Consider the following 27,596-nt stretch of genomic DNA (forward strand, 5'->3'; position numbering starts at 1 on the left):
AATGAAGGCAACTCAACGCCTCTATGTCCCTTATTCACGTTGACGTCTGATTCAAAGTCCCTTCAATTCGTTCTTTTGTTTTTCCCCAAATGATTAAAAAAAGGTAGGCTTGGCCCATTTATTAATCATTTAAATAATAATTAAATTTACTTACTTCTAATTTTCAAATAGTAGTGTATAATTGACCCACTAGCCACTTATTTACTATACTATCTTATATATTATAATAAACCTCCCACTAACTTAATATTTGACCTAATAGCTATAAATAAAATAAATTATCTAGTCTCATAATTAATAAGCATTTAAAAAAATATTTTGGGTTTACAATCTCGTCGGCTATTTATGTAATAATTAAGTAAGCGTAGTGAGAATAGCTGGCTCGATGAATAAGGTTGAGGTCCACGGGTGAAAATAGCATGGGCTAGCCAGTTTTCGGACTGGTAATTGAAAAGTAACAAACGTTTGCAAAATCATTAAAAAATAGCCACCATTTTGGTGCACCCGTATATGAACTTCCAGCATATTATGCTGGAACTCCAGCACACAAAAAGTTTCAGCATAAGATACTGGAGATTGGAGCACCTGTGTATGAACTTCCAACATACTATGCTGGACCAGTATACTATGCTGGAACTCCTGTATATTATACTGAAACTCTAGTATATTATGCTGGAAGTTCACATGTAAAAAATTCGAACTCCAGTATATTATGCTGAAATATTTTTCGGGTTTTGAACAGTGTTTTCGTTCATATTTATCTTTACGTGAAAAATGGCTAAATTTCAATTACTTTTGAATTTTCAATTACCACTTGTAAATATGATTATTTTTGAATGGGCAAAAAAATATAAATAGACAAAATTTAAGAAAATTTTTCACAAACGTAGCAGCAATATGTATTTTACATACAAGGCAACTAAATAATTATATTCCTAGCAGAAAGCTTTACACCCTTACCTACAATCACGCATTTAAAGTGTTCATTTTCTTAAATATTAAATCAAAGGGTTTCGGTTTCCCATCTAATAATGAAATTCTCATTAATTATTATTTTATTGGTACTTTCTTTCTATTTCAATTATGGTAATGTTTTATTTGGTAGTATAACTATATTTTATTGATAAATGTGAATACTCGTATAATAGTGCATACTTGGATGAATAAGTGATATTTATAATATTTAGATATTATACAAATTATATAATTTGTATAATACATTAATATTTATTTAATAAGTATATTATGAAGTATAAATTAAATATTATTAGTATAAAATATTATTTATTTGGATATACATAGTATATTCTTTTCTCAATAAATGTAATAATATAAAATATACCAGATATTTATTGTATAGATGTTATATATTTAGAGCACATTGTAGTTGTTTAAATATTATATAGTATTACTATTATATATAAAGTATAAAAATGACTCATGAATGCTTCACGTTTAAAGCCCTTCATTTTATTTAGTGATTGAATTTTGTGGAAGGGAGAGAAAATGGTGAAAAGGAAGAGAAAATCATGGCATAAAGGATTCTTAAATTTATTATGAAAAATTTATACTAAAAGAATAACATAAATCTTTAAATTTATTTTAGAAAGATGCGATGAATATGTAACTGTTATATTCGAATGTAATAGAATATAAAATTATTAAATAAAAAACATGTAGTTATACAATGTACGTTTCATAAATATTTACTGAATTTAAGTTACATTACTTCATACATGCTTATAGATCTAAATTACCATATAGATGAGAGATAAACATTTAATAAGGAAGAAGGGAATAAAATAAATCCCTGATTTAGTGGGATCTATTTATTTTCTTACCCCTGCTAAAATAGTAAAAAAATCTTTCATTAATGAAATAAACCACAAGTGATATTATTTATATAAATAGTCTTAAATAAGAGACCTACCATGTAAAAATTTCCAGTCCACTGCTTTAATCAAGGGAAAGCCCAACTTTATTGTACCGGCCCAATTATTTACTTAATTTACGCTTAATCATTGTGCATTAGGTTCATCTTCTTTGCTTTGTAGGATCTTTTTCCTTTTTAAAATCAAATTCTTTAGATTTTCTGGATTAAATAATTTCTATTTAACATGTTCTTATTTTTTCTCTAAGAAGAATTTTTCAGAAACATTTTTGACCATATAAACAGAGGATCTTTGTTTTGTGTTCCTCTTTTTTATTTGGGTTGGCCGGGGGGGGGGGGGAGGAAGAGGAGGGCATAACCTTCTCTAAGTTGACTTGATTTCTTTTTTCTTCTTAATTTTTTTTTGGACTTCTATGTGATTACTTATTTGAACACGTCTGAAATTTCAATATCCCCTAGTTGGAAATCTTCACCGTCTTTCTATGAAGTTACGCTGTATTTGATAACCAAAATAAAGTTATAAAGTAAACAATGACTAGTTATAAATTGTATTTTGTATTAGTAAATTAAACCGCTTTATCTATTTTGTCATAACATGACTATATCTCTATTTTTGTGACTACTTATCTTTCTCTTTCTCGTACTCCTTTGGAGGATAAATTAGCTATCACAAAAATATATATTATTGAATTATTAGCTAGCCTCTATCGGGTGTGATCACAAATCAATTATTTTAAGATACCGCTTTGATTTATAGTTAAGTATGCGAATAATTTGTTTGGAGTATCTTCGATTATTCACTTATCTTTTAATTTTCTTATACTATAAGGAAAATCGCCTTCATGTTCAATGCTATTGCTCAAATCGTTAGCCTTTCTCCTGATTTTTGAATTCTTTACATCTATAAAATGAACAACAATATGAATTGAGGCCTCTTGTATATATAAATCATTTGTATATTTTGGTCTGAACATTATTTAATAACCCAAAGAACTCAATTGATACAATATTTCACCTACAAATATGATAGACTTCAAAATCCAAACAATTCTACTCAGATGATATGATACATACAATATGATATGATTTTGAAGTCTACCATATACATGTTAAACTCCTACTGCACTAGTCAACTCTCCTGATTTTTATAATCACAATTCATTAAGCAAAATTCACATTTCTTATATTTTGAGGTTCAACAACTAAATAATTCTTCTTGTTATTAATCAATCCAATTGATGGTTACATATATTCCTTCATTGTAATACCTTAATCATCGTCTTTAAATAAAAGTTTTCTCCTATTATGTTCATTAAATATTTTTTCGAGCAGTTGTTTACTGTCAACAACTTTAACGTTGCTATTAACTATTATTAAGTTTCTTTTTACTTTTTCATACTTAATAGCATAATTTATTTATTTTTGTCATGGTAGGCATATGTGAGACTTTTAATAAGAATGTTTGATTTGAACCTATCACGTGTCAGCTACAACACATTAAAGTCATAGTGTAATTGTTTGACCGGTAATCTTAATCATTATATGTGTATAATTATATAATCTCTGACTTATTTGTTTGATTAAAATAATTATTTGGTCGAAATTGGTTGTATAAATTTGTGTACCATCCATAGAGAGGAGGAAAAAAAAGTTTGTATGCGAATTTTGACCACAGTGTATATGTTCTGTCTGATATCCAACTAAAATTCATATTTTCATTTCTATTTTTTTTTTTTGTGAAATGTTAATACGCATCATTAATTATGCAAGAATTGTATTCCTGCAAGTAAAACCAATTAGATCACTAGATTCTACTTTTAGAAGACGTTATCACTAGTTTTACTCAATTGACTTGTTTTTAAACTTAGGTTAAATGACAAAACTTCCTATAAGTTTAATCAAAACCACTTTGACCCTTTTTGACATCAGAGGATAAAATTGTCATTTCTCCAGTTTGTCAACCTACCCGACATTGATCAATTCTTAAGGTTCTAGATTAAATTAATGAAGAATTGAAGATCTAGAGTGTGAAAAAGAAAACGCAAATTCACTAAAATTAAGGGACTTTTATGCAAATATACTGCAACATTAGTACCATCTGTCGAAAGACTAAATATTTGAAATGACATTTTTGTCCCTGCTAATTTATAAAAATCAACTCTATTTTACAAATGGTTATAAAGGTTAATTACTCAATATTAAAGGGCGTTTTAGAACTAAGGAATAAATCAGCTTTATTCTACGAGGACTTTTATTGAAAATTAGATAAGAAGAAAGGGCTTGTTATGCAAAATTCAACTTACAGAACAATTACAATATCTGCAACATCAGCTCCAGCAAATCCAACCCCCTTATTTTTTTCCATAACCCATCATCAGAAAAAGAAAGAGAATTTCAGTTCCCTGAGAAAAACAGAGTTGAATAAAACACTAAAAAAAGCTGTAGAAAATAAATAAAAAAGTTATTTTTTTCTTTTTTATCAGTCTTTCTGTCCATCCATTCTCCTAGATTCCAATTTTATATGCAAAAAACACAAATGTAAAAAGGTTATATACAAACACACTTATGCCTTTTCTATCTCTACTCTTTATTCTGTTTTTTGTTTTGAATTAATTAGTAACCAAAAATTATTGTTTTTTTCATTTTTCAAGGATCTGACATTATTAAGGAAGGTTTGTTTGAATTGTTGGACAAAAACAACATGTCTCAAACAAACTGGGAAGCTGATAAAATGTAAGCTTTTCTTATTGAAGTATATGTTTGTTGTTTGTGCATTATTTATTTTTCCTTTTCTTGTTTGCTTCAGTTTTTGGGTATTAGGTTTTTGTGTTAAAGTTCCAATTTTTGGATAGTTTTATTTCCTATTAGCCAGATTTGCAGTTCTGTGTATGTTTAATTTTGTGTTTTATGTGTTTGGTATTTATTTTGTTGAAGAAAGTTCGAGTCTTTTTTTACTAGCTCTTGTGCTGCTAGGGTTTGCACAGCTTTAAGCTTTAATTATGGTATTGGTTTTGTGATTTTTGTCGCTTAAACACTTGCTTTCCCTCTCTCTCTCTCTCTCTCTCACACACACACACACACACACACACACACACACACACACACAAACACAGAGGTGTGTGTTTTCTCAGCCATCTGAATATGAAGATTTCCCTTTGGCTGAATGCAGCAGTTAGTGTTTGGGTGCTTAAGGGTTTAGTGTGATTGACAATACTATTAATGTGGAGAACTGAGCACATTTAATTAGTAAAAAAGAAATCTTTTTTTCTCTGATTATACTCATATCTAGATTATTGGAAACATGACTCAAGTGAAGAAAAAGTAGGCCTCTTTTTAACCAGCAGTTCTAGCTGTCAAATTGGTTCTCTTCAATTTTCTAATTAGTGATCAAAAGTTAATGAAGGTATACGAGGTTTTTTTATAGGATGGGTAAGTAGTTGTTGTTTCAAGGTCAAGTATTTACTCATCCGAATATTTTTTTCCTTGTTAACTAATCAGTCAATTAATTGAACTTATGTATCTACAATCAATTCGATCGCACCTGGCGATGAATGCAATCAGGTTTTCAGTGTCTGTTTCTTAGCAATCTGTATCTCTGCTGTAATATCTATTGTGTTAACTGACACAGTGCCTTTGGTACTTTGGGTTACAGGTTAGATGTCTATATTCACGATTATTTAGTGAAGAGAGATTTAAAGGCTTCTGCTCAGGCCTTTCAAGCTGAAGGGAAAGTGTCATCTGACCCTGTTGGTGAGATTATAATTTGAGCTTATGCAGAAAAGAGTTGCACTTCCCTACTTGATTTTCTCTGGTTTTCGTTATTTTGACCTTTGGATCGTCTTTCTTTCAGCTATTGATGCTCCTGGTGGTTTTCTATTTGAGTGGTGGTCTGTTTTTTGGGACATATTCATCGCAAGGACCAATGAGAAGCACTCCGAAGTTGCTGCCTCTTATATCGAGGTTGGTTAATGAAAGAATTTCCATCTTATAAAAGTTATTATTCAACTGGACCCTAAGTTTAGTTATTCCAATATGATTACTTTTGTAGTCCCTAGCTGAAATTACGAAGTAACTACTTAGAGTTCTCGTCAATAGTTTCTCTTGCTTGCTCTCCTTGTTACATGAGAACTGTTGGGAAGCAGTGTTATAAAAGGCTAAAAGTGCAAAAAAGCTCTAAGATCCGATGGGGCTTTAAGCGCAAATAAAGCGTGGGTTTTAATGAAAAAAGGCGCAATTGGAGAAAAAGTAAAAATATATATATGTAGTCCAAGACCAATAATTATAAGCACGAATAATACTTATACAGACAAAAAAATTGAAAAAGAATTACGATAAAATGAAATATCAATTGTTTAGTGTCTCCTTTTCAGGATTATACTCATTGGCAAGGAAAAGTATGTCTTAGAGCCTTGATGCGACACTGAAGCGCCCCCAAAGCGAGGCGAAGCGCTCAACATATTTTGAGCCTCGCTTTAGGGCTTAAGCGCGCTTTAAGCGCGCCTTTGACAACACTGTTGGGAAGTAGAGTTACTGCTTGTGAAGATAAAAGTGATGCTAAAAAATGCTTTCCTTTTGGCTTGTATTCAGTTGTTTGTTTGATTAGAAAGTTGTTGGTTCCATTTGTCTCAATATTTTGTAGAGCCACCAGCTGCGCCAAAAGATATACGCTTCTTAAACTTTTCACTTAATGGTTTTTCTGAATAAAAATTTCAAGTAACTATTACCTGATTAGTGGATAAAACTACTCAGCTTCTTTCCTTTGGTGCAAATTGTGATAATTATGCAAAGGTCAGTTGAACTTTATTGACCTTACCCTTAATAGTAAATTTTTTCATGGATTCTTGGGTACATAATCACTTTTAACTCTTCAATAGTAATGTCATTTTTGTTGTTGATATGGTTTGTATGTTTTATGAACTGATGTTGGGGCCATTGTATTTTCCCTCCAATTGTCCGGTTCATGGGATTGCCGCGGAGAATCCCATTTTGGGACATTCTATATGTCCTTGGTCCACTCATCAACCGCTTGCATCCAACAACAACAAACCCAGTGTATTCCCACGAGTGGTATCTGGGTAGGGTAGTGTGTATCCAGACCTTAACCCTATCTTGTGGAGGTAGAGATGCTGTTTCCGATAGACCTTTGGCTCAAGAAAAGCAAAGTTACATCATAATTGAGAAGACAAAGCAATAACAAGAAGCATTAACAACAACATGATAGTAAAATAACTGAAGCAAAAGAGACAACCGGTAGTAATAGAGATCTAAGTGTAAGGAAATCCGCGAATAATAATGATGCTACAGGTATTAAAAAAGAAAAGCTCAACTACCTACCAACCTTCTACCCTAGTTCTCGACCTCCATACTCTTCTATCAAGGGTCATGTCCTCGGTAAGCTGCAGATGTGCCATGTCCTGCCATATCACCTCTCCCCAATACTTCTTTGGCCTACCTCTACCACCCCTCGGACCTAACATGGTCAACCTCTTGCGGGTATCTGGGCACCTCCTATTCACATGCCCGAACCATCTGTCTCGCTTCCCACATCTTGTCCTCCAACTGCATAAACCCATTCATATTTAGGTCCTTGTCAGTCCATGCCTTTGTCCATATGACCAGACTGCAGATTTGTCAGAAATTTTCTTATTCTTACTGTACGGGAATTCAAAATGGATTCAGTTCTATCTATTGACCGAGCATCTGTACCTGTTATAATGAATTCTAGAGGCTCAGTCTCTTTTAAAGTGCCTGTATTCCTACTATAATCTAGTTTAGAATTTAGATATACGAGTTTTTAGCATGTTAATGATCTGGTATGTGGTCAGAGATGCTTGATTTGATTTGGCTGTGAATGTACAGCAGATGCACTGTCAACCTCCTACAACTTTAATGCACTATCAAATAGACGAATCAAAAATTCTTTTTAATTTGTTTGGACCATGAAATGTTGGGATCTGTAAGGCTTTATCTGACACCGAGAGAGAATCTAGTTTAGTTAGTAAATTAATTCATTAGGATAAAAAGTTTCCTATGGGGCTTCTAGAATGAGCTGTCATTCTTTCTACCAGTAAAATGTTTATTTGATGAATGCCACATTATTGGTTGGCTGTTGAAAGTTCATCTATTATAAGGTTTTGCGCAGCTTTTCATTTGCTTTATCTATAATGTAAATCTGGAAATTGCAGACACAAATAATGAAGGCAAGGGAGCAGCAGCAACAGCAGCAGCAAGCCCAACAGCCTCAACATATGCAGCAGCAACAACAACAGCAACAGCAACAACAGCAGCAGCAAATGCAGATGCAGCAGCTTTTAATGCAGAGGCAGCAACATCAGCAACAACAGCAGCAGCAGCAGCAGCAGCAGCAGCAGCAGCAACAACAACAACATCAACATCAACAGCAGCAGCAGCAGCAGGCTCAGCAGCAACAGCAGCGCAGAGATGGTAACCACCTCTTGAATGGTACAACTAATGGGATTGTTGGAAATGACTCTCTCCTGAGACAGAATCCTGGAACTGCAAATGCATTAGCTACGAAGATGTATGAGGAAAGACTAGACGATGCAGCTATAAAGGTAGCAGTCTTGCATGGAGGTTTGGAAAGCATTAATGCCTTTCAGTTATTGACCTTCGAATTTTTATTGTTTTCAGCAAAGATTCGGTGAGAATGTCAGTCAGCTTTTAGATCCAAATCACGCTTCTATGCTGAAATCTGCAGCAGCAGGATCAGCTGGGCAGCCGTCAGGGTATGCTTATGAAATTAGCTAAATTTATTTACCTGTTCATACCAAAATGAAACATATAGTTAGCATAGAAAAATAAGGAGAGCAAGGAAAAATATTTGGTTTTCACTATTTTTTATCTATGTACTTATTACACACTACCCTCCCCAGACCCGGGATAATACTGGGTATGTTGTTGTTGTATTATCTATGTACTTTTTGTTGAAAATTTTCAACATTTTTACTAGGAAGGCTTCATGCATCTTGTGGAGCTGGAGGTGATAAAGTAACCTGTTTTATACTTTTATTGGAATCTTTCTAATTGTTTATTTTGGAGCATAGGTTCATTTCTTTAGCGTCTAAGCCAAGAAGTTTAGTTTTTTTTCAATTGACTGAAGGCATTGTAATTCATAGTGATCTGTCTAAATTGGACTAAGGTGTTTCTGGTTTCCTACTTTCAGGCAAATGCTGCACGGTACCAGCGGTAGTATGTCCCCACAGGTTCAGGGGCGTAGTCAGCAACTTCCAGGGTCTACACCAGTCAGTATTCTTCTTTCTCTTGTTTCTTTGCTCCAGGAGTTTCATTTCACTAATTATAATCTTTGGCTACATGGTTTGTTGCTTCATTTGAGCAGGACATAAAGACTGAAATCAATCCGATACTTAATCCTCGAGCTGCAGGTCCTGAAGGATCACTGATTGGAATTCCTGGTATCTTATCTTTGTTGATCTCCTTGGGGCTTTTGCTTCTTTTTGCAGACCTGCTAATTCATATCTAGCTTATGTTTCTAATTAGAATAGCTGGTATTAAAAAGGAAACAGAAAATCGGGGATCAGTTGTCATAGATTTCTTGATTTACAGATGAACTGATTTTTTTTTTAATCAAGAGATGAACTGACTTAACTATGTTGTGTTAGGATCAAATCAAGCTGGCAACAATTTGACTTTGAAAGGATGGCCCCTCACTGTAGGTTTCTAACATTCTATCTTATAATTTATGCTTGCTTCAGCTTTTTTTGACAGTGCATCTCTTGTAAATACCTTTTGATTACATATCACAATAGAAAATGTTATATGTTATTGGCTTCTATATGACAATGAGTCTCGGAAGATCGGTGTCTGTGATTTTTCTTATGACTTTTACATGGGCAGTATACGGCTCGATTAAGATAACTAAGTGCACCTATTTATAGAAAAATATAGTGGAGTTTACCTGAAGGATGGTAGTCATAACATGGTATTGGCCAAGGATTCAGTGGAAGCAGCCACATGTTCTTTTGATGGGAAAGGAGTTAGTTGACAGAAAACCTGGTTGTGCCAATACCTTATTGCAGTATTAAAGGTTTTTGTATTGTGTTTCTGCAAATAGCCTCTGAAACCTTTTCACGTTCAAGTCTCCATTGTTTCATGATTACATTGTTGCAACTTGTCTAGAAGCGTTGTTGAATTCGAACCTTTTACGTGATGTTGGTAAAGAGTTATTTTAGCAATTTTGGAGATGAGTGCCTGTTGACATTCAGTTAGACATGAATGTGAAATTTGTCTACTTTGGGTTATCAAAATTGGAGGCGTTCAGGGTACCCAATGTTATAAACTTTTTAAATTTTTCTCTTGTCCGCTGATGAGTGGTTTCCTTGAAGTGTGCTCCAATAAGGCGTTGGGTTTTTGTGAGGTTTCTCTATTTTTTGGTATACATCTAGCATACGGGTATTTATGCCTTTCATTAATGAAATTCTATTACCTTATAAATAAAAAAAAGGCATTGGGTTTTGAAATTTTGTATGCTTTAAGGACATCTTTTCTTTGGAATTACTGAGAATTCTTAAGCTTGCAGTGGACCTTTTGTGCCCCTAAAGCAGACCATAACTAATGTATCAGAATTTGATTATTTAATATAACGTAGTGGTTTTCATGGGAAACATTGTTTGTACATATAGTTTTAAATGTGATGCTTCATTATTCCTCCTCTATTGAAGCTTGCAAATAGCACGCCCAATTTGATGCTTATTTTGTGGGTGTCTTAGTACGAGGTTTCTCTCGGTAAATCAAGTGATTGGACCCTATACTTTGACGGATATAAAGTTGTAAACTTCCATCTTTTAGGCAGTTTTTTAGTTTCTTTTTTTTGGGTGCATAAAAGATTGGTGTTATATATTACTCGTCTCATTTTGTGCCCTAGTTTGACTAGGCATGAAGTTTAAGAATGGAAAGAAGACTTTTGATTCTTGTGGTCTTAAACTAAAGGTTTGTATAACATACAGAATTACCCCTCGAGTCTTATGATCTTAAACATGCCATGTCATTCCGATAAGAGAGTGTCATTGAGGGTGGGAATATTGGAATTAAAACTACTAAATATAGAAATGTATCATTCTTTTGAAACATACTAAAAAGGAAAGTAAGATGCATAAATTGAAAAGAAGAGTGAGTATTATCGTTACTGGACTGAGATGTATATTTGGACCTTTATTGATATTTTACAATGTATATTTCTCTGTCACGCTTGTCAGGGCTATGATCAGCTGAGGTCGTCGGGGCTTCTCCAGCAGCCAAAGTCTTTTATGCAGGGTCCCCAGCCCTTTCATCAACTGCAAATGCTATCACCTCAACACCAGCAACAGCTTATCCTAGCACAGCAGAACTTGACTTCACCATCTGCTAGTGACGTCGAAAGCAGAAGGCTACGAATGCTCCTTAGTAATCGGAACTCTAGTATGGGCAAAGATGGCCTTTCAAATTCAGTTGGTGATGTTGTTCCAAATATGAGTTCAGCTTCACAGGGTCCTGGTCCTCCACAAGATATTTTGCTCAAGGTACCATCTCTTGTTATCGCTTGGTGAAATGTTAGCTACTCAGCTGTAGGTCTTGCATGTGTCAACTATGTGACTATGTATTGCAGCATATCACATAGTTTATTGGCATCTGTAATCACTGGAACTTCTTTTTCATGTATAGTTGAGGATGGCCCAATTCCAACAGCAACAGCAGCAGCAACAGCATACTGGTAATCCACAGCAGTCGCAACAGCAGCAGCTTCCTCAACACACACTTTCTGGTCCGCAACCACAGAGTTCAAATCACAGTCTGCAACAAGATAAAATTATGGGCACTGGCAGTGTTACAGGAGATGGAAGCATGTCAAATTCTTTTCGGGGAAATGATCAGGTCTCTACTTTTCTGGTTTATATCATAGAGACTTTTTTTTAGCGGCATAAAACATGTGGTCCTTTTGTTTAGTGTCATAAAGTTTTACTGTTTAACAAACCAGATTCTTATTGATGCTGTAGCACAGTCAGAAATTATTTTCTTATGAAAGAAGCACCATATAATTTCTGAACTTAGTCTGGTTCGACCAATGAAGTTTTGCATTCTATTGAGAAATTTTCTCAGTCATTTGCTGTTGGATGCACTAAGGAATCGAGTTGATGGACTAGGCCGAGGAGTTATCTTTTTGGAATGTCAACACTTCCATCTCTCACCTTCTATTTTGCAGATGGCTAGTTACCCTCCCCCCCAAAGGGAAAGAAATTAGAGGGCCCATGTAAAGTATCCTAAGAGAATTAACAATAGAAAAGAAGAACTGGGGGAGAAGAGGAAACATTGGAGAAGAATGATAAAAGAGAAGGCAATCCTTATCAAAAACAAAAGAGAAGGCAGTGGAGAAAATTGACCAATCTATTTCTAGGGATAAGATTTATGCATTATTTTGCAGTATCCTTGTTGTGTTTGGGTTTATAGTCGTGGATACCCCCCTCCCTCCCTTTTATTTCCTTCTTGCATATCTTTGACTTCAGCACTTCACTTGTTTGAAAAGATGCTCTTTCAAGTTAACACTTATCTAATATTAAATGCATAAACAAAGTTGCTATGAAACTAGAGGATTTCTCATGTTAATAATAATTCATCCAGGTTGTGCTGACCCTTGCGTGCTACTTTTTGGCTAGATGATCCTAACATGCTATTAATGGCTTAGTTTGTTTCATCCCAAGCACCATAGAATATGAAGTGGAAATACTATGTAATATGTTTATACTTTATTGATGGGAGCTTTTGATCTCTCATGACTTAAAAGGGATCAATGGAAAGATTACCATATTGGAGATTGTTAATCTCAACTTCACAGGCTTGAAGTTATCAAGATTCCTAATATGCTATTTCTTGTCTTTCAAGGCTTCAAAAAACCAGACTGGGAGAAAGAGAAAACATCCTGTTTCATCTTCAGGGCCTGCCAATAGCTCAGGAACTGCAAACACTGCTGGACCTTCCCCAAGTTCTGCTCCCTCAACACCATCGACTCACACGCCTGGAGATGTGATTTCAATGCCTGCCTTGCAACATAGTGGAAGTTCTTCAAAACCATTAATGATCTTTGGAGCAGATAATAATGGTACTCTTACATCACCATCGAATCAATTGGTAATAGAAGTACTTTATCTTGTGCCAGTGGATGAAACCTTAATGGGTTGTTCCAGTCCTCATTTAATGTAATTTTGGCAGTGGGATGACAAAGATCTTGTGCAGGCTGATATGGATCGGTTCGTGGATGATGGTTCTCTTGATGATAATGTTGAGTCATTTTTATCTCATGATGATGCCGATCCTCGGGATACAGTTGGTCGCGGTATGGATGTCAGTAAAGGTTAGTGAGGTGTACTTGGTTCCGTGACTTAAATTTAGTCCTGAATTTTGTGTAGTCATGTACTAAACACCAGTTGTATATGACACCTCCTTTTGTGTTTTAGTTATGACAAAATTTATACAAGCTCTGTTAACTAGGCAGTGACATCTGCATTTCTTTCATCTCTCTAAGCCTTTCAAGATCTAAATCAAATCTTAACGTACTGTTTGGTACATTGATTTCTGAAAGCTTGCACGCACCCTGTAGAATGCCTCTGGTTCAGCTAATCCCTGCCCCCCATAAAAAAGAAAGAAAAGAAAAGGAAAGAGATTAATGGTTGTACAAAAATACCAACAAAAGAATGTACCCTCTGCGGTGCATTTACTTTCTAATATCTCTGTATCTCTATGGTATCTGTTTCATAAAGGTTTATGAAATTGTTGTTCTGCAGATTGGGTGTTGGTTGTTGAGAGTTGTAGTTTAAAGTCAATTTATGGTGTTTTTTATTAGCAAAGAACATGAATGCTTTATCTATAATTTGTCAACTAGGAAATGAGTTGGCTTCCTAGTTTATCTAGAATTATGAATGGGGTTATATTCTGACTAGAAGAACCTTTGATTATAGGTTTCACATTTAATGAAGTGAATTCTGTTCGGGCTAGTGCCAGTAAAGTTGTTTGTTGTCACTTTTCCTCTGATGGAAAACTGCTAGCTAGTGGAGGCCATGACAAAAAGGTTAGTGTACTTATCAATGATTTCGTTTCGAAGTGTATTTTTTGTAGCATCGAAGCAATGCATTATTGTTATGGTGCTTAATGCCGTCTTAGTGGTTCTTAAAGAAATAACTTTATTGTTTATGGTCTATCTTCCATTTCAGGCTGTTTTATGGTATACTGATACCTTAAAGCAAAAAACAACACTTGAGGAGCACTCGTCACTAATTACTGATGTTCGTTTCAGTCCAAGCATGGCAAGACTTGCAACATCTTCTTTTGACAAAACTGTCAGGGTTTGGGATGCTGACAATGTTAGTTGATGCTGTCTTTAGTGTTTGATAATTTATTTCTTATTATTAATAACATCTTTTATGTTCGTATTCAGATTATTCCCATCCAAGTTGTTTCCTTGAGTATGCTCTATATCTGTTTTGGGCTATATATCTTTACCGTTTCTAGTCTCTTTCAGTTTGATATCTCTCCTAGAGAACATCTCGAACGAATTAAACAGAGCATAAAGTAAGATTATCTTCGGTTTACTAGAATATTTAGTTTGTCCACTGAGCTTTTGTGTGTCAATATTCTTTATTTGTTTTTTGCTGTGAGGTCAGGAAGAAGTTTATATACCGCTAAAAGGGGTAAATATGATTAAAATTGATGGAATCCATCTAGATTAATTATATTATTAATCAAGAGCGGATGTATTGATATTTAAATTACCTTGAAGACGGCCTGTATCCATGTTCGACCTTGAAAGAAACCAAGTTGTCTTATTTAGAATGGGTGGAAGACTTTGGTGACTCATTTTGTCAATTCAAACTCATTTAAGTGGTTACGAAGAGAGGTTGTGGTAAAATTGCATTACTGAACATACTATTCATCTTCTTGGTGCCATCAAGGAATCTCTTCATGAAAAAAAAATGCATTAATGAACATCTTTGGAAGGGCCATGGTCCAGTAAACTTAAGTGACCAAAGAAGAAAAGAATCAGACTTACTCATCTTGCTTTGTTCTTTTTGAAGTTTTCCTAACTCCCCCTGTAATTATTTTCAGCCGGGCTACTCGCTTCGGACTTTCACTGGGCATTCTGCTGGTGTAATGTCACTTGACTTCCATCCCAATAAAGAAGATCTGATCTGTTCTTGTGATGGTGATGGTGAGATAAGATGTTGGAGTATTAACAATGGTAGCTGCACAAGAGTGTTCAAGGTAAAATTGTTCATCTACTATTATATCAATATGCACATTGGAACAGGGGATTGGGGACACTGATGCTCAATTATATGATCTTCCATCTCTTCTTAATGTTATTTCATGTCTCGAGTAGGGTGGGACGGCTCAGGTGAGATTTCAGCCCCGCATCGGTAGGTATCTTGCTGCGGCTGCCGAGAATGTTGTATCGATACTTGATGTGGAGACACAAGCTTGTCGGCATTCGTTAAAGGTTGGTGTTCCTTAATGACAAGCCCGTACAACTTAAGTTGCTAACTTCGTTTTATTTTAGTGTTTCTCTAATTTCTTTTGGAAGTTGAAAGATGCTAATCCATCTCAACAACTTGGAAAAATAACAAAGATATTTAGAAGAAAAATGAGAGATTTAATCATTTATTTTTTCCTTATCCAACCTTCAAATATATGAATAGGATCATGTCGAACAAATTTCCATGTAGGCTAAGAACATGAGTTTTGGCAAAAAGCTTGATTGACAATTGTAAGGTTCTTTTAGTGACGTGAAACTTCTGTTTCATTAGTTACGATTGCTTTATATATAGCTTTTATTACATTTGCAAAGTTTAGGATTTTCACATGGTTAATGAGAACTGGCACCTGCTACCTACCCGTAATAAAGTATGACCTGACATAGAAAGTCTTAGGAGAGATAAATGATAACTTCTCTAGTTGCTTTTCTCCAAGGCTGCTTACATGCACTAATAACTTTTATCATATGTTTCAATATAGCTCTGCTTGTGTTTCCAGACTATGGTGTGGCTAACATATTGCTATTGTTTCTGAAGGGTCACACAAAACCAATTCATTCTGTCTGCTGGGATCCCTCAGGCGAGCTCCTAGCATCGGTTAGTGAAGACTCTGTCAGGGTTTGGACATTGAGATCGGGTAGTGAAGGGGACTGTCTACATGAGCTTAGTTCAAATGGCAACAAATTCCACTCATGTGTTTTCCACCCTACGTATTCATCATTGCTTGTAATCGGCTGTTACCAGGCAAGTCATGTCTACATTATTGTGCAAAACTTCCACGTTTTCCCCCAAGATATAGTGGATATAGAGAATATGCTAAACAGCTTATTTTGTTAAATATATTTTTCTCCATTTTAAAAAAAATAAAAAAATCCTAGAGACTAGTCTCGCTAAACACTGAATATTCGAAATTAACCATGTAATGTGGTTGTACGATTTAAGGAGGTCCCGGAAAACAACCTATTTCTCATTGCACCTTCACTATGTCAATATCTTCTTTTTTCCTTCTCATGACTGAATATCGAAAGACTTTGTGATGTGAATATCTTCACTTCCATGTTTCTAACTTTTTCTTTCTTAAGCCTTCAATTTCTTTAATTTTGTTCGTAGTCTAACAAAAACTTTCTAATACTCAGTTGACTCCACATACCCAAATTCCCAGATGTTGTGACCCCCCCTTAAAGGATAAGTAATTGAGGTGCTTTTCTTTATTACTGTGCTGTTGGGGCCATCTTGCATGCACTCTAACTATTCCACCGATTACCTACCATCTTCTACTAGTAAAAGTACTGATGAGTCTGTCCACCAAGGCTTGGACAGAGAGGAAGAAATCACTCAGCTCTTTGTCTATGTTAGAATTGAAACACAAATTGTAATGCATGTAGTGCATTTTGCAGTCATTGGAGCTATGGAACATGAATGAGAACAAGACAATGACCCTCACAGCACATGAAGGATTAATTGCTTCCTTGGCTGTGTCGACAGTTGCAGGTTTAGTTGCTTCAGCCAGTCATGACAAGTTTGTTAAGCTTTGGAAGTAAGATATGTACCATCATTCATGCTTCCTTCTCAAGCCTAGTTGTATGTCCACTGTAAAATCTTTTACTGGTTTTCGAAGAGATGTCTTGTGTCTGTTATTTAGCATTAGCTTTTGTATTCTGTTATTTTTCCGTTTGTGCCTGAAAGAACCGTGTACTAACCCCATCCCCTGCTCATCTTGACTGCTGGTACCTAACTTTATCTTATGAAAACCTAAAAGAAGAAAATTTGTTGTCATCTTTCTGCTTATGTTTTTTCCTCCAAAGTGGTTATATCAATTGGAATAATCAGGTGTAGTTGGTTCAGTGAGTGTACATATCAGTTTTTCCAAATTTTACAAGGGTGTTTAGTCTTTAAGTTTCTCCATCTATGTCCCTTTAAAGTGTTGACATAATGCATATTTGGGTATTTACTGAGAAGCAAAAAACAGTGTTAGGGATGGTGTTCAAGTGTGGTTATCACTAGGGGTGGCAAACGGGTAATGCAAAATTGGATAAATTATCTGACCCGACTTATATTTAATACAGATAAAAAATCGGTTAACCGGCGGATAATATGGATATTTATATTATCCATCGTTTTTAGAATATGATCACACTTTTGGGATTTTAGTCTTCCAAACTTGAGGAACTTCAATTTGAGTCTTTACAAATGTAAAAGTAAAATTCATTAATTATTCATTAGTTATTCAATTTTTAATTGGATAATATAGTTTTTATCCATATTTGACCCGTTTTTAAATTTTTTATATCAAACTCATTCTTTAGTGAATAATAAGGATAGGTAGCTGTTTTTTAATCCATTTTGTAGTTACCATAATAATAATCATAATAATAATAATACAAACATGAGTGTTGATTTAGCTGAAGCTCTCAAGAAATGGAAGGGGAAGATCTTCCAACCTGATGGTTAATACTAAGTAGTATCTACATGAAAAAAGGTACTATATACTTTTAAAAAGCTTGTTCAGTTCAGAATGGGTTTGATCAAAAGAAGAAATCCTAGCGTACTTACACAATTTTAAGTGCATAAATAGCTTAAAATGAGCTGAAATTGTCTATTTTTACTTTCAACTCTCTCAAAATAGAATCTATTCCAAACATATATGCCATGGTTCCTTATTTTGACAGGATACGAATATTTAAATTTTGATATTTTTAGATACTTTTTCAGATTTATTGCCAATAGTAGGTAGTAGTTAAAATTTTTAATGATATTATGTATGGATCATGTATATAATGGCGAATTCTTCGGAAAAAATTGTGTCTTCCAGAATGGAATTTGATAAGTGGAATCTCAAGTAAGTGTTCACATAATCTTCCTCTGTGCGAAGAAATTTTTGATTTCTCTCGTGAAATGTGAACCCTGTCGTGGGACTCATCACACTCCATCTTCTATGCAAAATCAGCCACCATAAATACACAAAACACTCTCAACACGTCCATTAAAAGAGCTTTAGCCATAAACCAATTTCCCATAGCACGCTCTAAGAGACAAGATTCTCAAAAATGTGTTCGATCAAGGAGGAGGTTTGGAAGTAAGATATGTACCATTGATTGGATATAACATTACAAATATAAAACTGCATTCAAAGAAGATGGTATAGCCTCTCTACCTTACTAGGTAGGGGTAAGATTTGCGTACACACTAGCTTTCCTAGATCCCACTTGTGAGATTAGACTGAGCCGGTTGTTGTTACTCAACTCTTTCTCATGTTTTGATGCATTATTAATACATTGGATGGGCGTATAACCGTCTTTTTTTAAAACTATAAACTCAAAATCCTAGTTCCGCCTCTGCATGTGAAGAGTAACTTAGTGTGTGCCTATAATATCTATATTATGAATTGTGAGGTATAGTCCGCTTTAGCCTATTGAAATTCACAATTTTTGTCTTCTAAAAGGCGTTTCCCCCTCAAACAGGAGAGTCACATGTCTCTTTTGCACTTTTCATTTTCACACAGAGATGTCAAACAACCAGTATGCTGGATTTGAATATTCGTTGTCTTCTTGAGCCGAGAGTATTTCGGAAACAACCTCTACTCTTTTGGGGTAGAGGTAAGGTCTGCGTACACACTACCCTCCTCAGACCCCATTAATGAGATTTTACTGGGTCGTTGTTGTTTTGGTTGTTTTCTTTTTCTTTTTATTCCTAATTGTTTTCTTCTGATTTAGCACAATTTGTTCGAGTAATATGTTAACACTAGGGAACTTTACCGCGCTTCGCGTCGATCAATAAAATATGCTACAATTTTGTAGTCATATTCCCACGTTGGATATTAAATATGGTGAAAATGAAAAACGAAGTCTATCAATTTCAACGTCGAATAAATGGGAGGTAAATAATATTTATTTGTAATAATGTAAGCTTAAATTTTGTAAATGCAATAACATAATATTCGAATATACAGATAGTCATTCTTTGCATGATTTATTTGGTAATACTCCTTTATATAATTCGTGTCTAAGTTGTACTTGTTCATACTTCAAATATTCTATCCGCATTTGTGTGATTCTTGTATACATCTCATCCATGGAAGTTTCCGGTTGTTTTACATCTGTAAAAAAAGACGAATTGTAGTTTTAATATAGCTAAGAATAGTAAAGAAATAAAATTATTTAATTTAGCATCAATAATTTACCTTGACAATTATTCAAGGAAGTTCGATGACGTTGATCTATAATCTGTTTATCCATTGTAGAAATCCTGTATAATGTAAGACAAATTTTATTGTGCAGATATAACCATACGTTGAATTATATTATTAATGTATATTTAATTTAGATCTCTATAAGAATGTATTATTTTATATGCTTAAATCTTTATGCTACTTTAGCGACAAAATCTATTTGTGCAAAGGAATGTGATTTGTGTAGAACAATAGAAGAATAATGTATAGTTTAGGAATAAACCTGATGTTTAAAAACTACTCCTCTTCATGATGTTGTTATGTTTTGTGTTATTTTGATTCACCCCCTCATCTTCCTTGTATGTTGTCTTTCTTGTATTTATAGGGGTAAATTGAATGGTTTGTCTGAATGGCTCGAGATCTTTGAAAAAAAGATGATTATCAAAAATTTGAATGAGAATAGGAGGATGATTAGTGATTTATCCTTTTTTAATAGGAAATTGCCGTTAGTGATTTGGCGGATTAATGAGAAGGTAAAGAGAAAAATGAGAGAATAGGTGTATAAAAAGAAAAACAATAAATAAGAAAGATAACATACATTAAAGCGAAATCTTTTTTGGAATCTCACCAGTGTAAAATTCATAAAAACGGGACAATATTTATCAATCAGTCATTGTTTTTAAAACTTATTTAATGTTATAATTGTTGTACTGTATTTATATTATAGATAGCAGTAAAGTATTAGGACCAACATAAGAAAAGTTACTTTTGTAACTAAAGTACCTCAGCCAAAACGCAACTGTAAAAGTTGCCCTTACAGTTGCCCTAAAGATCAATTCATACTACCTGTAGACCAATTCAACAATTATCGAGATGGAGAACTCCATTTCACAAGGCTTAATATTGTATACAAATGCTTATTATACCTATAAAAATAAACATATATAACTGCATCTTATATTCGTATTATGTTAACACAGGCATAAATAATCATTTTTCTTTTATGTTTTTGACATTTTTTAATTAAACTGAGAGATCAATAAAGAAGTAGGGCCTATAAAAATAGTAAAAATTGAACTTAGACATTTTATGTGGCGTTGTTCTCTACTTTTGACTTCACTTATACTAAAACAGATGATTTTGTTTACTAAGGTTATAGTAAATGAATGTGCACTTTAAACCAAAAGGCTACCTACATAAGATAATCAACATCATATTTCTAACGTACAAACCCCTTACACAGTTCTGTCTTTCTATATTGATTAACAGTGGAAATAACATTAAACCTGCTTCATTATGTTGTCTCTAAATGTATGGAATCTTTTCTAATATACAACTTAATCCATTAAGTAAATTGGAATATATTACTGGACATCTCATTTGCTATCATCACTATTTTCTTCGTTAATTAAATCTAAATCGAATTAATAATTACAGTTGATTTATTAAAAAGTTTGACTGAGTTGTTCGTGCTGTCCATTTTGTACATAATATTTTAAGTATAATAGTAGAATATATTGTGTGGTAATCAGACTTGTCCATGTTTTCCACTATTGCAGAGCAACCGTTAGATGTGAAGACTGCACGTCAGTGATCAAAACAATAACAGCACAAATAGTTAGAACTGAGGCAAGAGGAATGACGGGTGAGTGCAAAAGGAATTATTTGAGATAACCAAGGAAATGGAAGAGTTATGAACACCTAAGCAAGGAGCATAACCAACAGATCTTACCATTTCAATTTGTGCAGTCAATTTTACTGTAGAATCTGTTGTTAATTTTTTTTTAAACCTGTTTTCCATCAGTACCAATTGCATCATCCTAAAAGAATATAATGAACAATAAAAAAAATCAACAAATTGAAATGTAAAAAGATAGACAGTTTCATTATTTTAACTAAACTACCATCAATATGTTTTGCCTTAGTTGAGGAGAGTAAGATGATAGCATCCTAGGAAGCTCAAATCTATTCAAGGACAAGAATGAAGCTTTGGAATCTCAAAGAGGGCCTTTAACAAAATGTCAAGCTAAAGAGTTTCAAAACAAGGTCATTAGACTTCAAGTGCAAATAAAAAAGTTATTAATTGGGATGGAGAGCTCAAGGATAAAGGATATGAGTTGTCTAGATATTATAATTATTTTATGGTCCAAATTCATGTCCAAGAAAAGGTGGATTAGATCCCAAGAGACATCCTCTGAAGAAGGTCCAAATCAGGTCATTATTGGACCTATTTGGCACCTAAAAATGTGTCCAAACTTGCAGCCCAATAAGTCTTACATGAAGCCAAGTTTTTATAACATAAAAAAGATTTACTTGCTGCCCAAGCAAGGTTCAATAGGCGTGATAGAAGTTGGGTACAAGTTGCTTGCAAGTTGCCTCCAAGATTTCCAAGATCCTATCCATGATTGGTTTGCGACTTTCAAAATTCTATCCAAGATTGGTTTTAACTTATTTTCATATATTTTGGTACTAGATTTATTGCTTTCCTAGGTAGTTAAGGTTATGTTTTCCTTTTCCTAAGATTGTTGGAGTTACTTTCCAAGATTGACTTGGTTTTTGTTTCCTAATGTTTTTCCTTTTCCTAAGGTATTTGGACTTGTTGTCCAAAGTAGTTTAGGACTTTATTTTCTTGTTTTTAGGTAGGAATTTCGTGACCCCCTCTCTATATAAAGGGGTATCTTCTTTGTTTTTAGATTTTAGATTATTATAGACAATATCAATAAAAATTGTGATATTTTTCTTGCACTCTTGTGTGTGGCTACTCTTGGATTTATTCTTCAACCTTCAAGACTCAACTTAAGGTGGTAAGATTAAACTCTTTCAATATCTTAGATCACTTCTAGGTATTCAAGAAAGGTGATAAGTTTAGGCTTATTGTTGTTCTTGTTATTCTAAAGGGCCGGGTTTCACAATCTATCTCTTGTTTTTAATTCTCTACCAAAGATGATTAGTTCTTTGTTAGCTAATTGTTGTTGTTAGGATTCAACTTCAAGAATAGACTTCTTAAATTCAAGAAACTCTTTCTTGAATTCAATCTATCTTTAATTTTCCGTTATTTTTTTGTTTCTTTATTTTCTTTTAGCTTCCGCATGTTTTTTGATTTTCTTTAGTAATTCTTGGACCCCTATCGTGTTGTTATCAAGTGGTATCAGCACATAGGCTAATCAAAATTTTAATCTTGATAATCTTAGGAGGTTCTTGAGCAAAACAAAACCCAAAAAAAAAAAAGCACAAAAAAAAAACGAAAATCAGCCAAAAGAAAAGCATTATGGCTCATTATTATTTGTAGAATTCAAGTGTTATTTGGTTTCCAAGTCAAGAAAGGAAACAAGAAGAGGGGATCCTAGTCCTTGAAGATTAAGGTAACTTCTTTCCTTATTCTTGTGGGTTTTGGGTTTCCTAAATTCTTTCCTTATTTTTTCTACATAGCCAATTCCTATTCTTCCAAGGTTTGGTCCTTCACTTTCTTTTTCTTTTTCTAATTCCACATTCTTATCACTAAGGGTTGTGACTAGTAAGGTTTATTAATAAATCTAAAGTTTAACGACCAAGAGTTGCTTTGAGTGGAAAAAAGGTAAGAGAGGCTAGAACATTAGAGGAAAAAGCCAAAATTTGAGAGATACATATTTATTCTAATCTTTGTTCAAGATGTTTCAAACAGGTAGTTATAGTGAAAGGAGGCGAACTATGACTCAACAACTTGAAAAGTCGAACTTACAGTATACCGAATGGAAGGAAGACAATGGTAAAATTATTTTTCAAACAAGAGCTAAAGTGATGTCTATGATTTGTGCCCTTAGAATTGACAAAGAATTTGGCTATAACTCAATTAGCACTTATATGGTTGAAAAATTAAACTTGCCTTGTGTTGAGCATATTGAACCCTACATGTTGAGAGGAGTAAAGGTAGATAAAAGAGTGTTATTACTATTCTCCATTGGAAGGTATGAGGATGCGATCTGGTGTAATGTGATTCCCATGAATAATTATCATATCTTGTTGGGAAAGCCATGGTATACCTATAGAAGAACTTCATATAACATGGAAAAAAATAGATACTCTTTTGAGGTTAACGAGAAGAAACTTATTCTTGGACCTTTGACTCCCTCACAAATTTATGAAGATGAAAAGACTGTTAAAGAGAATATGGAAAAATATGAGAGAGAAAAAAATGAGAGGAGTAAGGGAGTGCATGTTAACATCCCAAGAGAGGAAAAAGGAGAGGTTGTATTGAGTGAAGAGAATGGGATATTAATTGAGAAAAAGAGTGAGCTTGAGAGAAAAGAAAAGAGAGAAGGCAATGAGATAAGAAAAGTCTTTGAGGTAGAGAGAGAAAAACAAGAGGGTTTGAGTAAAGAAGAAAAAAAAAACTTTAGTGAGAGAAAAGAGGCTAAGGGTGAGAGAAAAGTTAGTTTTGTGATAAAAGCCAAAGAGAGTGTAAGCAAGAATAAAATTTCTTTACTTCCTAACCCATTAACTCATTCTTGTTTTAGTTCTTGTGATTTTGTGCAGCCACGTGTTGAAAGACCTTTTGAAAGGAGAGGTGAGGCGCGAGAAATGGTGGTAAAGGATCCAATTGGATTCCAACATGAATTAGGCGAAATTAATTCTTGTTGGATGGTGGAAGATAAAAGCTTGGTTAAATTCTTTGTTATTGAACCTTTTGACTATTTTAATTCTTATTTATAGGTTTATGACATGGAGTTTCCTAAAGCCATTGCTAAGCTGGAATCATTGCATAAAAGAATACAAGGTGATGTTGTTCCATTAGTAAATAAGTCCAAGTATGATATGTATAATTGGTTCATTCACATTCTTGGCCTTCCTAGAACACCTAAGGTATTTTTGGAGGTAATGAACTATACTCTTATTTCTTATGTTGGTGACTTTATAATTTTTGTGGATGATGATATTTTGATACATATCAAGTCATTAACTCTAATATCTAAGTTAAAGTGCAAGAGTAATTTGCTTCCTTTTGAAATTGAGTATGACATAGATGATTATGCATTCCAACTTGGAGGAAAGAGGCATGAAATATGAGAAGAGGCTTGCTAATGAGTTAAATGTTCTTTCTTCTCTTATTCAAGTGTCTAATGAGTTTTCATGTGATAAATTACTAGAATGTGAGTTTTGTTGTTTGATGAGAAGTCATTCCTCTAGGCATGTTGATTGTGAGCCTGTAAAAGTGTTTGCTACTATTAAAGAGGATATGCATGATTATTGTGACGTTAGTGATCAAATACTCTTTCATGAACCTATCTATGACTCTTTCTGTGACAGTTTGAGCAATTATGTAGAATCCATTGATGTTGCGAATATTATTGGGGAAAGTTATAATCATGAGCTTGAATGTATTGAAATTTGTATTTTAAAATTTATGGGTTCTTCTGACCTTTCTGAGAATTTATGTACTTCTTTGAATAACGTACATGTAGAAGAATCCATGGGATTTATAATTGATACTTGGCTATATCATAAGAGTGTCTTATTTAATACATGTGGCAGAAATACTTGTGTTAAATGGATGCATGACCAATATTTTATAATTTCTTTGGCATGCACATGTTTGGACTACCTTATTGACAAGATCGCATTGTAAATTTCATTACATAGTGCATCTAAGAGAGGTTGTTATTGGACAACTCTAAGTAAGCATAAATTTTATTGGGATGATGATGTCCATATGCTTTATAAAAGAGTATTTACACCTATTAGGCTTAATTGGATTAAGTGGACACATGGTCACTATCTTATTTTATTTCTACCATTTTTTCATATTAGTGGATGCCACTTACTAGTGCGTGACTTTTTTTTCTTGCAAGGTCGAAATTCGAGGACGAATTTTCTTCAAGAAGAGGGAAATTATAGCATCCTAGGAAGCTAAAATCTATTCAAGGACAAGAATGAAGCTTTGGAATCTGAAAGAGGGCCTTTAACAAAATGTCAAGCTAAAGAGTTTCAAAACAAAGTCATTAGACTTCAAGTGCAAATAAAAAAGTTATTAATTGGGATGGAGAGTTCAAGGATAAAGGATATGAGTTGTCTAGATATTATAATTATTTTATGGTCCAAATTCATGTCCAAGAAAAGGTGGATTAGATCTCAAGAGACATCCTCTGAAGAAGGTCCAAATCAGGCCATTATTGGACCTATTTGGCACCTAAAAATGTGTCCAAACTTGCAGCCCAATAAGTCCTACATGAAGCCAAATTTTTATAACATAAAAAGGATTTACTTGCTGCCCAAACAAGGTTCAATAGGCGTGATAGAAGTTGGGTACAAGTTGCTTGCAAGTTGCCTCCAAGATTTCCAAGATCCTATCCATGATTGGTTTGCGACTTTCAAGATTCTGTCCAAGATTGGTTTTAACTTATTTTCATATATTTTGGTACTAGATTTATTGCTTTCCTAGGTAGTTAAGGTTATGTTTTTCTTTTTCTAAGATTGTTGGAGTAACTTTCCAAGATTGACTTGGTTTTTGTTTCCTAGTATTTTTTCTTTTCCTAAGGTATTTGGACTTGTTGTCCAAAGTAGTTTAGGACTTTATTTCCTTATTTTTAGGTAGGAATTTCGTGACCCCTCTCTATATAAAGGGGTATCTTCTTTGTTTTTAGATTTTAGATTATTATAGACAATATCAATAAAAATTATGAGATTTTTCTTGCACTCTTGTGTGTGACTACTCTTGGATTTATTCTTCAACCTTCAAGACTCAACTTAAGGTGGTAATATTAAACTCTTTCGAAATCTTAGATCACTACTAGGTATTCAAGAAAGGTGATAAGTTTAGGCTTATTGTTGTTCTTGTTATTCTAAAGAGTCGGGTTTCACAATCTATCTCTTGTTTTTAATTCTCTACCAAAGACGATTAGTTCTTTGTTAGCTAATTGTTGTTGTTAGGATTCAACTTCAAGAATAGACTTCTTGAATTCAAGAAACTTTTTCTTGAATTCAATCTATCTTTAATTTTCCGTTGTTTTTTTGTTTCTTTATTTTCTTTTAGCTTCCGCACGTTTTTTGATTTTCTTTAGTAATTCTTGGACCCCTATCGTGTTGTTATCATAAGATCTGTTGTTGCTTCTTCTGCCTGGATGCTCTCCTCATCTTTATACCTGTTGTTATTTTTACTTCCTGTTTTCTCAAAAATTAGATTAGTGTAATGAACAAATTTAGCAGCAAACTAAGACAGAGTAGAAAGAGTGTCTAGTAAATTTTTGAGAGAATTCAAGTCAGGCTCATAGTATTATGCACAATAAATTGCCATAAGTAACATCAAAGAGGTAAGTAGAAATTCATTAGCTAAGAGTAAGAACCATATCAAACATACCCAACCTAGTCAAAATACGGAAGTTTGGGTGTTCGAGTCTGTCCTTTCCTCAATCAATATAGCCAACCATCGCTAGGTGAGGCTGTTCTTGAAGTTTCAGCTACCAGAGAAGATAATTTTCAGCTGGGAATTTTACCTTGGATGAAGCTCTGACCTTTGAGGGAAGAGATGCTCAGAACGTGAGGTAAGAGGAAACAAATTAAAACGTCTATGGACTTTTATTGTGAAAGGTAAAACAAAACCGCTATTGGGCTTAGTGTTTTGGGCTGTTTAGTAGCATTTATTATTTTGAGTAGTGGGCTAATAAATTATTATTAGAAATAAATGGAGTGAAGGAGTGAAATAACAGAAAAAATTCAAAAAAATCAGAAAAAGATAAATATGAAAGCTGGCTATACAGGGATGCCACATCAGCTGGCCAATTTCCAACTTTATATATATATATATATATATATATATATATATATATATATATATATATATATATATATATGAGAGAGAGAGAGAGAGAGAGAGAGAGAGAGAGAGAGATAATTGTCTTTGTTATTTATAACTAGGGTATTAGCCCGCGCTTCGCGATGTTGTGAAAAAATAGAATAAAATATAATTAATAATTATTAATTGCATAATTGTTTTAAAATAAATTCAATCTGTACTATACAAACTTCTCAG

The 27,596-nt window shown here is 33.8% G+C and overlaps 1 protein-coding gene and 1 long non-coding RNA gene across 5 annotated transcripts; one reads left to right on the forward strand and one right to left on the reverse strand.

The window, feature by feature from the left end:
* The first annotated feature begins 4,163 nt into the window (after positions 1-4,163).
* On the forward strand, positions 4,164-17,202 carry LOC107759876 (transcriptional corepressor LEUNIG). Of its 4 annotated transcripts, none has more exons than XM_016577886.2 (19): positions 4,164-4,437; positions 4,543-4,624; positions 5,544-5,641; positions 5,742-5,851; positions 8,077-8,466; positions 8,543-8,637; positions 9,075-9,153; positions 9,249-9,324; positions 9,532-9,581; positions 11,125-11,427; positions 11,570-11,779; positions 12,785-13,030; positions 13,136-13,253; positions 13,858-13,967; positions 14,110-14,259; positions 15,002-15,157; positions 15,276-15,392; positions 15,964-16,170; positions 16,824-17,202. In XM_016577886.2, the coding sequence occupies exons 2-19, from the start codon at positions 4,593-4,595 to the stop codon at positions 16,965-16,967; spliced, it is 2,691 nt and encodes an 896-aa protein (XP_016433372.2). In that variant the 5' UTR covers positions 4,164-4,437; positions 4,543-4,592; the 3' UTR covers positions 16,968-17,202. The 4 variants fall into 4 exon arrangements, with proteins under 4 accessions (XP_016433372.2, XP_016433369.2, XP_016433370.2 ...); XM_016577883.2 differs by having other exon boundaries at positions 4,165-4,437; positions 13,112-13,253; XM_016577884.2 differs by having other exon boundaries at positions 4,174-4,437; positions 12,800-13,030; positions 13,112-13,253.
* Positions 17,203-19,296: 2,094 nt separating this feature from the next.
* LOC107759877 (uncharacterized) lies at positions 19,297-27,124 on the reverse strand. The gene is made up of 4 exons (XR_012705049.1): positions 26,925-27,124; positions 21,327-21,414; positions 19,607-19,671; positions 19,297-19,522 (listed from the first exon to the last, which is right to left on the reverse strand). It is a non-coding gene; the product is annotated as an uncharacterized LOC107759877 (long non-coding RNA).
* Positions 27,125-27,596: the final 472 nt, after the last annotated feature.

The sequence above is a fragment of the Nicotiana tabacum genome, chromosome 22, assembly GCF_000715075.1.
Source record: "Nicotiana tabacum cultivar K326 chromosome 22, ASM71507v2, whole genome shotgun sequence".
Lineage (NCBI taxonomy): Eukaryota > Viridiplantae > Streptophyta > Magnoliopsida > Solanales > Solanaceae > Nicotiana > Nicotiana tabacum.

Bases quoted from the DNA above. Each gene is read 5' to 3' on its own strand.
- LOC107759876 (XM_016577883.2), top strand. From the start codon at position 4,593: ATGTCTCAAACAAACTGGGAAGCTGATAAAAT. The intron at 5,852-8,076 runs GTTGGTTAATGA...TGGAAATTGCAG, and splicing joins TTGCTGCCTCTTATATCGAG to ACACAAATAATGAAGGCAAG. The intron at 13,254-13,857 runs GTTAGTGAGGTG...CTTTGATTATAG, and splicing joins CGGTATGGATGTCAGTAAAG to GTTTCACATTTAATGAAGTG.